The sequence below is a fragment of the Sceloporus occidentalis genome, unplaced genomic scaffold, assembly GCF_023333645.1.
Source record: "Sceloporus occidentalis isolate IW3139 unplaced genomic scaffold, rSceOcc1.0.p SCAF_4, whole genome shotgun sequence".
Classification (NCBI taxonomy): domain Eukaryota; kingdom Metazoa; phylum Chordata; class Lepidosauria; order Squamata; family Phrynosomatidae; genus Sceloporus; species Sceloporus occidentalis.
The window spans coordinates 39763144-39779661 of NW_028316984.1; the positions used below are offsets into that span (position 1 = coordinate 39763144).

At 41.4% G+C, this 16518-nt stretch overlaps 1 protein-coding gene across 3 annotated transcripts in view; it reads left to right on the top strand.

The window, feature by feature from the left end:
• The window catches only part of LOC149313793 (bile salt export pump-like), an 82169-nt gene that overhangs the window by 16638 nt on the left and 49013 nt on the right, over nucleotides 1–16518 (top strand). For all 3 annotated transcript variants that reach the window (XM_089519807.1, XM_089519808.1, XM_089519809.1), the window contains exons 7-11: nucleotides 2237–2324; nucleotides 5645–5778; nucleotides 9984–10155; nucleotides 13068–13192; nucleotides 14737–14911. In XM_089519807.1, coding sequence (XP_089375933.1) covers nucleotides 2237–2324; nucleotides 5645–5778; nucleotides 9984–10155; nucleotides 13068–13192; nucleotides 14737–14911 — 694 coding nt within the window. The remainder of the gene's footprint in view (nucleotides 1–2236; nucleotides 2325–5644; nucleotides 5779–9983; nucleotides 10156–13067; nucleotides 13193–14736; nucleotides 14912–16518) is intronic.

Genomic DNA, 16518 nt, shown 5'->3' on the forward strand with positions numbered 1-16518 from the left:
GATACTTGAGACAGTTGTGATTAACCTGTTAAACTGCTTTCAGAGGGTCAGTGGTTGTCTCTATGCTGCACAATTATATCAGTTTGATTCCATTTTAATGCTATGGTTCCATTCAGTGGAATCCTGCAATTTGTAATCTAGGGACTCAGAATTCTCTAGTAAACTCTTTTGAATTATCACATTAAAGCTTTCTAGTGCAGAAGTCACAAAATCACATAGGATGGAAATAGGACCACTGAAATGGTGTGAAATCTTTGTTTTCTGATGGTCTATTACACAGTGCTTCAGAATGGGTATTGAATTAATATGAACAATATAGACTTATATACCAAGGGAAAGGCATTTTAGATGTATTAAAATACAACTGAGAATTACTATATATATTCATGTATAATAAAAAAAATTGACCCCCAAAACCTGTGTCAACTTATCCACAGGTCAATGTAATTACTGTACTTTAACTCTTATTTAAAAAGGAACCATGCCCTGGTGAAAAGCAAGAGCATAATCTGTCCTGGAAGCATTGCCCCCCCCCCCCCAACTCTCTCATTCATCCAGCCTTTAGGATAAGCACAAACAGTTGTGCCTGGTGGAATTTTGTAAATTGTTTGGCATTGTTTTCCTTGCTTCATCCTTTAGATCATTTGTCACATACCCCTAGGTTTTACCCTCGGCTTATCCATGGATCCTCTCAAAATCCATAATTTTTGCCCCCAAACCTACCCTCGATTTATACATGAAGTCGATTTATAGTTGAGTATATATGGTAATTCCTGTTTAAATTCAGGTGCTCTATTTTAAACGTTTTAAGGTCTCTGTTCTAATTTCTTCAACTCATAAGTGCCTAAAAAGCAAAGCTGCATCTATTATTGCCATCCCTTAATGACAGATGAAATTTCTGTAAACATCAGAAAAATAAGTTCTACTGTGTACAGTGGTCAGGTAGATTTCTGCTTTGTTACATGAGGGCTGCATCTGCACTGAAGAAATAATCCAGGTTAACCTCACTTTAATTGCCATGGCTCAGTGCTATGGAATACTGGGAATTATAATTTTGTGAGATATTTCGTGTTCTCTGTCAGAGAGCTCTGGTGCCACAACACATTACAATCCCAAGAATTCCATAGCATTCACCATGGCAGTTAAGGTAATATCAAACTGGATTATTCCTGCAGTGTAGATGAAGCTGAGGTTTAGTCCCAAATTATTGTATAGAGAGATCATACATTAACCTATAGTTCTCAGCATATTCCACAAGGAAATAATTTGAAGTTGGATCATTTTACATAGAGGTTAAGCAATACTGAATCTGTTTTCTTACCTTTGCCCATTATGTATTAGTCAGTGCTGCTGCTGCTGCTATTGTTGTTGTGTGCCTTCAAGTCATTTCTGATTTATGGGGATCCTAAGGTGAACCCATCATGGGGTTTTCTTGGCAGAAGAGGTTTGGCATTGCTTTCCCCTGAGGTTGAGAGCATGTGTCTTTCCCAGGGTACCCTGGTGGGTTGCATAGCTGAACAGGGAGTCAAGTCCTGGTATCCAAAGTTGTAGTCCAACACCTAAACTACTATGCCACACTGTTTATTAATTCCATTAACAGGGAATGTGATGGGCCCTTTTTGTCAGATTAATAGTCCATTAATGTCAGGTTGTGTTTTCATCCTATGGAATTTCCTGAAAATCCATATATCATGTTACCGATGTCTACATCTGACTGAGTACCAAAAACAAAACAAAACAATGTGAAAAAAGTTTTATTATTTGTAAAGAAAATTATGTTATTTCTGATATTAAAAGAGCCAGTTCAGAAAAGGGAGATTATCGCATTTACAAATAATTCCACTACTCCCTAATGGGATACAGCTAGGTTGCAGGATGCAGGCAGATACTATCACTTGTATTTTGGCACTGATTCCACCAGGCAATTGTATCCTGGGTACATCCTGGGTCCCAGGCTCCCGGCTTTGAAAAACGGCCTCTGAGGTGCGCCTGGGAGCCAGGATGCAATTGCCCAGCAGAATCAGCAGCGAATTATGAGCGATAATACCTGCCTGCATCCCGCAACCTAGCAGTTGGATTATTTGTCCATGCGATAATCTCCACAGTAAAATCAAAAAACAGATTAATTCCTTACATTCAAAAGTATTTTAATAACATTGAAACAAGCTTTCAGGTAATTGGCTCTTGAGAAACTGTTACAATACTGTTTAGTTTCTTTCCCTTTTGTTTTTAATAGGTTACTGGATATTGAAAAAGAAATGACCTATTTTGCAAGTTACTATGCAGGAATTGGCTGTGCTGTCCTTGTGCTTGGATATCTTCAAGTCAGTATTTACTTCCCCATATTATTTTTCCAGACCTAAATTATTTAGCAGCCAATGTTACTGTATATTATAGGATCAATCAAAATTAACTGTGAATTCAGAGCTACTTTCTGTACTAACACAGACCATTCTCTCTTCATATCACATGGAAGACAAGGAGATACTTAGGTCAAACCAAAACAATGTTTGATTATAACTAAAATGTTTGATTATAACTAAAATAATAGAATATAATGGGCAGTGGAGACAAACCTGTCCTGGCCTCAGGCTCAGCACATGTGCATAAACCATTTTCATAGATTTAGTAGAGCTGTGCTTTCCCCCTTCCACATATGCATATGGCAAAAACAAAACACAACACAATTAAGGAAACAGGAAACCTATTAGAACATCCTCTGTTCTTACTCAGCTTCATTCCTTGTGTTCATACAAATTACTTCTGCTGTCATGGGACTTGAGAAATAGGTACTAGGTGAAGAGGGAGATTAAATTGATATTTATTTGGTTATACTGTATACTAGCAAAAGTTCCACACAGGTTCAGATAGCTGTTTTAGGATAATACTCCAAAGCCTTCAAGAAAGTTATGCAGCTGTTAGATTTTGATACATTGTGCTCATCCTGACTAAGTGAAACCATGGCTGCTCACAACCCCAAGTAATGCTCCCTGCTGCAATGCAACCATGCAGCCCCAGATGACTCGCCACTCCTTAAGTAGGAGGAAGCCCAATAACTCTGTCAGACTCCTCCATGCTGTCCCTGCTTGATTGCAAATCTATGATGTGGTACAGACTGCCCCTTCAGGGGCGGCCTGCATCTGCCTCTTTTCTTGCCGGGTTGGGGCAGGGCAGCCTCACTGGCAGCGCAGAGGCCCCAGCCCAGCGCTTTTCGGGACCATGGAGAAGTGGCAAAATGCTGCATGCCCTAGGACACCGTGACAGGCAAAGCCATGGGAGAAAGGGGCCACCTGGCCCCTTTCTCCCATGACTTCGTTCCTACGGCCGTCTAGTTGCCACAGGAACAAAGCGCAATGAGGAAGTTGTGCCGTCATGACGCCACACATTTGGGTGCTTAGAGGTGGCGCCAGCATCATGGCAGCCCCCATGTAGATGGGAGGCCGCCATGATGACGCCACCATCACGTAGTAGGGTTGCGGGGTGTGCGGACACTCTGCCCATGGGCAACCCTACTACGTGTCCAGGCCGGCGTAAAGCACCGGTCTGGACCGAACCTATGTGGAGGTTAGAGAATTCTGCCACCAGAAGAGTGAAGATGATACTACAAGTTTTGAACACAGAGATATTTAAATTAATGTAAATTAACTGATGCACTTTAAAAACAAAAGAGCCCTGTGGTGTCTTCCTTTTAATGTTTCCCTGGTGTGTGTCGGCCAAGTTTCAGGTGTCTAGATTTTATGCCCTTGAAACTATGGCTCTGAGCCAAACAATCTTTTTTATTATTTTAAATAAAAATTATGTATATGCCCTCAAAGCAATTTATAACCATTAAACTATATTTATAATTAAAAAACATCAAATAAGCCAAACAAAACAAATATAGTAAGAGAATATTATCACAACCTAAAAGCTTGGTGTGTGGAACATTTGTTTTAGCTTCCTGCATAAAGGGAAAAAGAGGAGCTTATTGCACACACATTTAATCTGACTGCACCCTAATGGGATGCATCCAGGACATGGGATGCAGGCGGGAATTATCACACATAATTCACCGCTGATTCCGTTGGTCAAGTACAGCTCGGCTGCATCCCAGTTCCCAGGTGCACTTTGGCAGCCGCTTTTCCAAGCCAGAAAGCTGCTGGCTTTGAAAAGTGGCTTCTGGGTGCAGTCGGGTTAAATGTGAGTGCAATAAACTCCAAAGATTGACCTAATTTAATATTTACAAAAAGGAGTCCCACAGCAGGAACCCTGACGCTGTGATCCCCTTGTTTCATGATCTCAGATCCTTCTCATTCCTTCTAACTGCCTTTAAACCTATGGTGACAGGAGAAGGTAGGAAAAGCAGGGCTTTGTGGAATCTGTGTGAATCTTCTGTAATAAGTATTGAAATCATGATGGATTGGATTGTGCTCAATGAATTGGACATCATAAGGTAATTTTTATGCTGTCTCACAATGACATTTCAGAAAAACATATGTGCAGGCATCTATTCTCCACAAAGAAGAGTAGACATGCAAAACTGCTATTTTGCTTTTGTGCTGCACCCATGTGAAATGTAGCAGTCAATGGATTTGTATGAACATGCCCTTAAATCATACATAGATAGGAGAAATTTCCAAACTGGTTTCCTGCTGATATACTGGTATCAATATTAGTACTGGCACAAAAGATTCTTCAAAAACAATTTAGCTACTCCTTTTCATTATCCCAAGGAGTGTTGTGTCCTGCAGAGCACTACACACAAACTGAATTTGCTTCACTGAAGATTCTTTAGTCCTCTGCTAGCTGCAGCAGTCCACATTTATTTATTATTTGTTATATTTTTATCCCACCTTTCTCCCAAGTTGGGACCCAATCTGGTGTGGAAACGGTTCCTTGGAGGTAAAAAAACCAAACAAATAAATAAACACACTTTAGAAACCACTGTGTTACAGAATGCAAGACAGGTTGCATTTACAGCGCTTCATATATAAAGGTTAATAATAATAATAAAGGTCTAAAGTGACTAAAACAACAGATTACCTGGCAACTGTCACAGGCACATAATTATCTCTGTGCTATGAAAATTCTGCATAATTTTACCATAACATCCCGAATCCTATGATACCTCCCCCCTCCAACCCACCCAATCTCACCTGAATTTGGAAGCTAAATTAAGCAAGTTCAGGCCTAATTAGAAGTTGGATAGGGAACAACCAGGTAATCCCAGGCATTTTCAAGGAGGGCTGTGAAAAACCCCTACTTAAAAAGCCACTGTTGCTAGTCAGCACTAGAATGCTGAACAAGATGGACCAAGCATCTGACTTAGTAAAAGTAGCTTTCTGAATTTCCATGTCCTTCATTATAGCCAAGCAATCCCATTAATGTTTTAAGTGCAACTGCTTTTGCCAATATTACCAAAGGTTGAACACTCAACCATGTACCAGATGATCATAATAGAAGACATTAAACGTTGCCAAATATATTGGAAACTAGAAGGTATTCCACTTAGCTGGCTGTGTTGTCACACTCTGCATTATGCAGTTGCATTATGCTCCCTCAACTATTATGGGGTTTGCTTCCTTCTTTCTTTTTTTCCTTTCTTTCTTTCTGTTGGGACACATACACACAAACACCCATTTCCTGTGCTTTGCTTTCTTCCCAGATATGCTTATGGGTGATGTCAGCTGCTCGACAGACACAACAAATCAGAAAATCCTATTTCAGGAAAGTAATGAGGATGGATATAGGCTGGTTTGATTGTACATCAGTGGGAGAACTCAATACACGAATTTCTGAGTGAGTAATCTAGTTATCTATAGATGTAAGTGCATGCATGCCAGCATATTTTCAAGACTTAGCATGCCAATGATCAGTCTTTGTAAGCTGGGCTGAGTGGGACCTATTCAGAGTTTGGCTCTGAATGGATTGCCAAATTGGCCATTAGACTGCTGGGAGTCTGGGACTTTGTCCACAATGAGGCTGAAGATGGCATTGTGCAGCAGCTGCTAAGAAGACCAACATACCATCAAGGAAGCATTAAGTAAGTGCTGACATCAATCAACAGACATTCAACACTAAGAGGAGAGGCAGCACCAGGGCTGGCCCTACCATTCAGCACTGCTTCAGGCTGTGTGTGTGTGTGTGTGTGTGTGTGTGTGTGTGTGTGTGTGTGTATCCTGCCCTTTTCTCTAAACTGGGACTCAGGGTAGTTTACAGTATTAAAAAACAGTACAATTAAAGTATACAAAAAAAGGAAACCAAAATAGAATTAAATTCTAACAAGATTAATGTTAAAAGAATAAAATACTGTTAAAGGGGGGATGTTTAAAACACATTAAAACAATGTTACACTGAGATAGATGAATTTTTAATATTAAAATCCCTACTATAGATTTATAGAAATAGCTGTACTATGGATATAGGAATGAGCTTTCTGGAGTCAAGGTTGTGTGTGTGTGAGAGAGAAAATGCTGAACAGGATTTACAGCAAGATGTTTAGAGAACAAGTTGATCTTTGCAAGCATCAAGGCGTCTAGCTTGCTTTGAAAGCCAAAACAATTAGGAACAATATCCTTGGATGGGGGAAATAACACACAGAGTGATAGAGTGATGGAAGATTCCAAATGAGTCAAAAATGTATTTTAATGCATTCACAAACTCTGTGTCCTGATTGAATGAAAGTTTTTGTACGTTTGCACTTTGAACCAGCTGATAGAATACATTTTTAAGGACCTCACTGTTGAAATTACCTATATGAACAGCCATTTTCTTTGGTTCTGGGCCTCAGTTTCTTTGGAACTTGATTTCCACTGAGGACTTTGCCGGCAAATTCTCAGCCTTCTGGGTCCTGTTGTTCTCTCTGCTCTGTCAAGCCAATGGACTTAGTGAGAGAAAGTCGAGGCTTTAAGAATCCCAGTACAACACCACAGCCCATTCTGTAAAAACTTTCTGTTTCAAATGCCTCTCTGAGTGGAAGGTCTTAGCCTGAAGGACAACAAGCCAATCTGGTCTCCCTGGGAAGGGAGTTCCACAGTCTAGGGGCAGCCAAGGAAGAAGGCCCTCTCTCATGTCCCCACCAGCCATGTTTGTGATGGCGGCCTCTCGTGCGGATCTCAGAGCTCAGGCCGGGTCATATAGGGAGATACGGTCTGCCAAATAGTCTGGACTTGAGCCATTTAGGGCTTTATAGGTCATCACAAGCACTTTGAATTGTGCCCAGAAATAAACTGACAGCTAGTGGAGCTGTTTCAACAGGGGCATTGTGAGGTCTCTGTAACTTGCACCCATTCACTGCCAGGTCACAGTTCTTTGGATCAGCTGAGGTTTTTGAACACTCTTCAAAGGCATCCCCAAGTAGAATGCATTACAGTAGTCCAAACGGGATGTAACCAAGGCATGTACCACCGTGGCCAGATTTGGCGTCTCAAGGAATGGGTGCAGTTGGTGCACTAGTTTTAAATGTGCAAAAACACTCCTAGTCACTGCAGAAATCTGGGCCTCCTTAGATATATTGATGGGGCAGCAAATTGTTAGTTATTTCATTTGCTTTATAGCTTTTAGCTGCTGTTCTGCTGCTGTATGTGACAAATGTTGCTGTCCTTGAGCAAGCAGGGATCACTAGCATCGAGGCCATGCTATTGAGTACGCAGCTGCGCTGGGCAGGACACGTTTCTAGGATGAAGGACCATCGCCTCCCAAAAATAGTATTCTACAGTGAATTCGCCATGGGTCAGCGTAAGAAGGGCGCGCCAAAGAAGAGATATAAGGATTCCCTGAAACAACATCTCAGGCTCAGCCAAATTGATCATCAACAATGGTCTGCCCTGGCCTCACATCTGGAGGCATGGAGACGCACTATCTACGATGCTGCAGCCTTTTTTGAAAGCTCACGCTGAATGAGTCTAGAAGAGAAACGACAACACAGAAAGAACCACAACCTGGAAACATCACCCAAGGAGACTTTCTGCTGTGCTTTCTGCAACAGACTTGTTTATCTCGGATTGGTCTTTTTAGTCATCAACGCGCTTGTAAAAAGTGCGGGATGAGTCCTTCCTGAATCTTCATTCGTGAAGAAAAGCCAGAGAGAGAGAGAGAGATAACTTTTTAACAAAATCTGCTAATGTTGAGGAGAGAAACCTGACCTACAATTGGCCCTCCATCTTTGCAGGGGTTAGAGGTGCAAGACCCCTGGAATGTGGGGAGCCGAGTGTAGTTCAAGCTTTTATCCTCATCGTTTGCAGTTTTTGAAAAAAGCTATAAGAAAAATTAAATAACTAACAATTTGCTGCCCCATCAATAATTCCCACCCATCCCATGCACAAGCCAGTTAAAGGGAGGGGTGGACAGGGAAAGAGGAGCAGGCATGTACACTCTTCTTCTTTCCCCGTCCTCCCATCTCTTTAATTGGCTCCCTATTCCTTTCCCAGGCAGATGGCTGCCTGCCTTGTCCAGGCACCCATCTGGCCAGGGAAAGGGCTGGGAGTGGGAATAGATCCATCCCTCCAAACCCCCTTTCTGGGCAGATGGGTCCCTAAGCAAGGCAGGCAGCCATGTGCCTGGGAATGGGGTTTGGAGATGGGCCCACCCCCTCCCCTTTTCCAGGCAGATCAGTGCCTAAGGAAGGTAGTGATCTGACCAGGGAAGGGGCAGGGTAGGCACACATGCCCTTTCTGGCTTCTCCTTCCTGGGCTTTTTCCCCCTAGAGGAGGAAGTTTGCATGCACACTGCAGCCTTGACCTTGCGAATAATCAAAACTGTGAGTGTCAAAGATGCGAATATAGAGGGCTGAGTGTATTTTCTGTCTCCTATGCAGCCTTCTGCCTCCTATGGTTGGCCTTAGGTGCTACACATCTTAATCTGTGTGGGTTGTGGGGGAGTAGGCTTTCCTCTTCAGACAACAAAATTTCTTGGAACTGCTCTGGTTTCCTCTCCTTAAAGCCTTCTGCTTTCTGATACTTGAGACCATAACTGTACTTTGCATGTATGTTCAGATGTCTAAAAATACCATAATAGGTACATAAACATGACAGAAGGCACTTTTAGAAAGAGGCAGACACAGTTCTGATAAGACAGGGTTGAATCATAGAGATTGTAATAAAGGCATGCCATTTGGATTTTCTCCACGAGGATTTCTCAGGTTATACTACCACTTGCATCCCCTGCAGAATTTCACAGATGAAAACTGGAGGGGTGTGTGTCTAGATTACAAAAGTTATTAATGAGGAAGAACACATAAGCTAGGAGGCTGCAGAAATTTGCTTTTGTCTAGCCTCTTGGGAAGGGCAAATCTGCCATTCCTCTCTTGTCTCCCTGCAGTTAATTGGGTGCAAACTACTTTTGCTCTTTGAAATTTATTTGTAGTAGTTGAAGTAATCCACGGACAAAGGGGGGAAGTGTATGTGGGGGGGGGGGTAGATACTGGGACATTTTAAAAGCAGCTAAAAATATGGGATAGCAGAGGGTTAATTGGGACTGTCCCTGCCAAATCAGGACAGTTAGAGAACATGCACCTGTCCAGCCATTTTCCACATGTGTGTGATGTCAGATTAGCATGTCTTGTTGATGCTAAGAATCCATGCAAATGCCTGCTCCCATTGTTTTGCTCACCAACTAGCATGCCCAAAATATGGTAAAACTAGTTTTCAAACTGAAAGGGAAAACTGGGGTGGAAGAGGAATAGAAATGTAAACACAGCTACAGGTCTGCCTTGGACCTAAAAGAGAGGGTTTGGAAAATTCACTTTTTGGACTACAACTCCCAATATCTCTAGTCTGTATGACTAGTGGCCATTTTGGTAAGGCTTTTAAAAACTGTAGTCTAAAACAGTAATGTTCTAAAGCTTTTCTTAGTTGGCAATCTTATTTGGCTTTAAGTTACAAAATGGTTGCAATAAAAATTACAGATAAATATTTAATGAGACAAATTGTCTGCATCAAGATCTTGCATTTACATAAAGAAAATGCAAATGTATCTTCTGCTTCAACTTTTCTTGTTCTCCACAGTGACGTTAATAAAATAAATGATGCTATTGCTGATCAAGTAGCAATCTTTATCCAGCGCTTCACCACCTTTGTTTGTGGGTTCCTGTTAGGATTTATCAGAGGCTGGAAGCTGACCTTGGTTATTATCGCAGTCAGTCCACTGCTTGGGATTGGAGCTGCCATCATGGGCTTGGTGAGGAACAATACTGTTAATATCTAAGCAAAGTTGCATGAGGTAATTTTGGCATTGAGGGTGAAGGAAAGGTTTTCAGGTTAGATATCATTTCAGAAAACGAGACTGCAGAGCTCAACCAAACCACGTACTAGTAGATTAAAAGAAATCTATCTATATTGATTCCCTGTAGTTCCTTAATCAATCTGATAACAGGACCTCAGTCAAAGCAATTATTTTTTTCCACTGACTTCAATGGATAGAACCCTAATAACTATGCCCAGCATTTTCTGCTGCACAGTAGGACTTTTTCCTTCCCTTCACTATACTGGCAGTTTCTTCAAAACTCCAAAATATGTTACAGAACATCCTGCAACCCTTTGGAATAGCTTTGGGAATGGGGGAGGCACAGAAGACTGCAGATCTGTTCCTCTAGTAAAGCAGATGCCATTTCCCAAGGAGTAAACCTTAAGAGTGTGTCCTATCCATTGTGGGATGCAACCATCTGTTATGCACAACTAGGGTTGCCATACGTCAGGACCGCCAAACTAGGACAAATGTAGGACAACATTTTTAAATGAAGGACACTTTTTTTTAATGGAGGACACCCCGCGCCCCTTCCCGGCCTCTAAGGAGACCGAGGCCTCCTTAGAGGCCAGGAAGGGGCGTGGGGTGTCCTCCATTTAATAAGAAAAAGTGTCCTACAAAAAAAAGTGTCCTCCTTCCTGGCCTCTGAGGAGACCGAGGCCTCATTAGAAGCCAGGAAGGAGAGCGGGAGCCAGTCACGATCGCCGCAATCCTGGCCGGCCTCCTCCCTCTTTCCTGGCCTTTAAGGAGGCTCAAGCCTCCTTAGAAGCCAGGAAGGAGAGCGGGGGCCTGCGATCGCTGCCCCTGGCCCCTGCTGATGCCTGGGCGGCACGCACAGAGGAGCCTGTCCCCTTTGGCCAGGTGGCCAATGGCTGACTGGCAACAAAGCAGGGGACGAGCTCCTGCTTCAGAGGCCTGCGCACGTGCACGGGAGGTGCAGTGGTGGTGGCGGCGGCGCTGCCGCCGCTGAGTAAAAGGAAGGCAGAGCTGGAGGAGGAGGTGGGTTGGAGCTGCCCACCACTCCAGAAGAGGAGGAGGAGGTGGGTTGGCGCCATGGCCAGCCGCATTAGCGGCAGCAGCAATGGCCGCAGGAGTGGGCCCCGAACCGGGACCAAAGCATGGCTGGGGGCCAAACCGGACTATGACCGGGAGGGGCCCCCAAAAGCGTGATTTTCCCAGCGGCCACCGGGATATGGCATCCCTATGCACAACTATATGCAAATACACACAGTTGGAGGAACACTTCGTGCATCTGAAAAAGAGGGCCCTATTTTGTCCCAATAAATTAGTTAATCTTACATGTGCCAGTAGCATGTTTCAATACACAAACACACCCAGCCCTCTGAAGCTTGTCCTTGTGAAAGACATCTCACTATCTATCCTTCCTATACTGTATAAAAATTATCCTCTGTAAGACCAAGAGTCTCATATGTGACTCGTAATGTTAGATGCTATATTGTTCATGAAATAAATACTATATATCATATAAGTATTTGGCTTATACATTTACCCAGAGATGGTGTGAGTGGGGCGAGGCTAAATGGGAGGAGAAAGGAGAGGTGTCAATTATATATATATATATATATATAAATTAATTTTTAAAACAAATTAAAAAACACCACATCTTACCAAATTTTCACTTTAACCAGATTAATTCACGTACATGTAAATACATTTAGGCTGTGCATACAATATTGTAATTTAAAGGTGTACTTTTAATTTTGCTAGTTATTTATGTCACAACTGTTACCATTACATTCAGTGATATACGGGAATTACAATTTATGTGTCACATTAGTACCAAAACAATAACATCCAAACAAGATGCCTTTATTGGGCTGACCAAAATGCACAATTACATGTTGCAAGCTTTTGAAGCCACACTGGCTTCTTCATCAGGCAAACAGGAGAACGAAATTGAAGATGTTAGTCATAGACCTGCATTTTCTGTTTCTGGTCTTAGTTCAGATGGTAGGGACACCAAAAACATTACTAAGGATTCTGTATTATGTGGTATGGGAAGAGGTCAGTGGGAGAGTGTAACACCATGTGTTACTGCATCAGTGATGCCAACCCTAGTAACACCACTGCATTTACCTATACAATACCAGCTTTTTAAATAGCTGGTCCTTAAGCAGAGTATACAGCTAAGAATTGGTCTGAGACATTTTGTTGCCTGAGGACAAGATGGTACTTCCCTCTTCCTTGTTCCATGTATAGAAGTCAGTGGACCTTCCAGTCTTGTTTCTGTAGTGGTGATGGGACATTCCTCCACTGCAGAGGCCAGCAGGGTAGCTTGTGTGGTGGCAGACCACAGCAGCTTACATAGCTCTTCCCTCCAACATCTCACCAGTATTCCCCAACTCTAAACCTCTGTTGTCTGAGACAACTGGCTCACGGCTAACCCTGATATAGATAGTTGAATCTGCTGTGGCTCCCCCCCAGTGTAGAATCATAGAATCAATTGGAAGACAGCAGAAGGGCCATTCAGTTCAATTCCCTGCCATGCAGGAATACACAATCAAAGCACCCCTGACAGATGGCCATCCAGCCTCTGTTTGAAAACCTCTAGAGAAGGAGACCCCACCACAATCCAAGGCAACATGTTCCAATGTTGAACAGCTCTTACTGTCAAGTTGCCTCATACACAACTTGAAAAGGGCTCTTTCGCATCCAAAATAGTTAGCACGTATGATTAGAAGTGGATGATGTAAGCAGATGATGTTGGTGGTGATGATAAAAATGTGTCCTTTATGAATGCATATAATTGATATAAAAGTAGAGTTTGATGTGCTGAGTGTAAAACCCTTTCTTGCCACCCTGACTCTTCTGACGGTTTCTTTTAGACTGTGGCAAAGATGACAGGTCTAGAATTAAAAGCTTATGCGAAAGCTGGTGCAGTGGCTGATGAAGTACTCTCATCCATCAGAACAGTGGCTGCTTTTGGAGGGGAAAGAAAAGAAGTTGAAAGGTTGGTTCGTCTGTGAAGGCTGGTTGAGTCACTTAAGCAAGGAAGCTATATGTATAAAGAAACTGATTGTGTAAATCATGCCTAGTCCAAGTGTTAAATGTGAGCATAACCACATCACAGATGAAAAGCAATTTTTATTACACAACAATAGCTTAGGCTGAATTCTGCAACAGAGGGAGCTTAGCACTTGCAATCAAAAGGCATTGCACACATTCTGTCTTTTCCTTCTTTGTGGATATGTATGTTTATACAGTCGGACCTCAACTTTCTCAGGAATTAGAGGTGCAATAGCCCTGCAGAAGTGGCAAATATAGGCCTGCTGCTTCTTTTTTAACCTGAGATAACATTTCTGTAGGAATTTGTAGGTCCTTCAGCATGAGTCTGTTATCAATTTCTTGCAGGATACCATATGTGCTAGGAGCAGTTGCATAGAGAATGCCACTCAAATTTCTTTTAAAACCCAATAGTTTTTAATATAGTTGAGGAAAATACACATACACTCACATCCCCCATACATATGAGGTGCTTCCCTCAAATATTCCCACCATAGGTGTTTTTATTTTCATCTTAATAATTAGCTGCCAATGACAATAATGTTTATTTTTTAGTAACAGTTAATAGTTTACATTGATTTAATTCCTTCTGTTGGGGTGATTTGAAGGGCTATCCATTTTTGATAATTTTAATAATTTTAATTGATTGTTTACATTTAAAACAAACAAAAAGAACAAATACTGCAATAGCTAGTGTGGTGCCATGGTTGTATATTTTTCTCTTACCTTTTTAAAGTTGATAGATTAATTTTCTTTGACAATTTAAAGCTTTAGTATTCATGCTAACACTTCCAATCACTGAATTATAAATTATATGTATTTTCTTTCCTTCAATATTCTGATGATAATTATTATTTTCCTTCCGAGTATAAACTGCTTTCTTGCAGTGGGGAATAACACTTTTAATTTACTAAGTAAATTAAACAAATTGTATTCTGTCAAATTTGTCCAGGCTGTTAAAGTTTGTAGAATATGATGTAGCATGTTCATATTAGCAAACGTAAGTGTTGAAAGGACACAGTGTTCTGTAGTCTCTGTGTGTGTGGGTTTGCCTTCAAGTTGACTTATGGCCCATAGGATTTTCTTAGGCAAGGAGAACTCAAAGGTGGATTTACAAGTTCCTTCCTATGAAATAGAGCTTACAGCACCTGGTATTTGATACTGGTCTTCTATCCTAGGGTTCACCCTACTTAGCTGCCAAGATCAGACAGGATCTGGTGCTTTTAGGGTATTTAAACAGAATGCATAATTTTACTATTCAGAGCAAAGGCCGCTAGAATATGCTGATGGGGAATATAAAGCTGCCTTAATGTTGGCACCCTCTTGATACATTTAGCTTAGTATACATGCAGACTTAACAGATTCTTAACAGGCAAGTACTCATCTCATGTTGTAGTGTAGCCCCCCAGGTAGGCTATACTTTTATTTTATCCCTATTTTGTTTTTATTTGAAACAAACTTTTTCCATGTATTTTTCTCCCCCCACCACAGATATGACAAAAACCTAGTATATGCTCAGAACTGGGGAATTAGAAAAGGGATAATAATGGGATTTTTCACTGGTTACATCTGGTGCATCATTTTCCTTTGCTATGGACTAGCCTTCTGGTATGGCTCCAAACTTGTCCTTGAAGAAGAGGAGTACTCACCTGGCACACTTTTACAGGTAATGGTTTCAAAATCTCTTTCCCCATTCATCTTACTTTTCAGTATAAATAGGCATAATGATGAATTCAAAATAAACACACCAAATCTATTCAGAAAGTTGGAATAATTATCTCATGATTCTGCAGTGGTGTTGCAATTTGCACTGTTAACATGTTTTTGTATTGTAGCTACATCCTTCATCCAAATAAAAGAAATTTGCTAAAATAAAATTTAAAAAGTTTAAAAGAAAGAAATTGGTGGAGGAAGGGCTGTACTGTATAAGAGGGCTTATGTTTTGGTCAATGTATTGCTTTGAGGAAGTATTTTATAAACTCTTATTGAACATGTCAAGGATTTTTGCAATAGATGATTGACCTGTGTTGAGACTAAAGCTAGAGTAATCAATTTGGAAATTTTAAAATTGCAAATAGAAAATCCAGCCACATATTCAAAAGGGCTTTTCATTTCTCATGGTTGAGGGAACCCCCCAGGATGATATGGGGTCTAGTACAGTGGGCCCTTGATATCTGCTGGGGTTTGATTCTAGGACCCTCTGAAGATACCAAAATCCATGGATGCTCAAGTCCATTATATACAATGGTGTAGTAAACAACAGTCCCATTATATACAATGGTGTAGTAAAGGAGAGTCCAAATTAATCCTTTCTAGTCCTGTTTTTTCCCCAACTGTCTTTACAATGTCTTACCTTCTTATATAAAATGGGAAAATGGAAATGGTTTTTTAAAAATATATATTTTCAAGTCATGGGTGGTTGAATCTATAGATGCAGAATCCATGGATACGGAAGGGGAAACTGTATAAACTGTTTCACCTTGAAGATGGAATTAGGGACTCTTGCACTGGTAAATAGTAATACCTTTTTGTCCAAGGTATAAAAAGCTGGGTCCATACTGCTATCATAGAAAGTTACTATGGCCTGTTACAGACAGCCAAAATAAAGCTGCTTCGGGTCTCTGTGGAGGTATGCTATTTAAATGATGCATGGGTCCTAAGAGTCCGGAAGTCGCGCCAAAGCCACACTCCAGTCCTAAGCACTGGAGTGCAGCTTTGGTGCAGCTTCTGGATGCTTAGGATGCATGCATCATTTAAACAGCATACCTCCAAAGAGACCTGAAGCAGCTTTATTTTGGCAGTCTGTAATAGGCCTATGAAAGAATTATTTAGGAGTTGGGGGGTCCATTGTTAATGGTTCATTGTACATTATAGGAGGGGCTGCTGCAGTTTGCTTTTGCCTGAGCCTACAAAAAAGGGCAAGATGCTGCACCCTCCTGTCCCTCTGCTGAGGTAAATGAGCACAAACTACTTTTGCACATTAAATTCAGTTTGCAGCAATAGAAGAATGTTGAGGACAAATGAGGAAAGTGAAAGGGGACAGAAAGTAGCACATTGTAAAGACAATTGAAAGGTTGGGACTAGAGATAAATACAGTGTACTGTCCTTCCCAAGCTGGGATTGGGGAGGTATGTGCAAGAAACACCAGTCTGAGAATGTGTTTCCTACTAGTATATGGGATATTTTTCAGAGCAGTGCATTGAAATTCGTTTAGAATCTTCCTTATTCTTGCATGGTGAAATTTAAAATGATTTCCCTGAGAGGCAAAAGTTG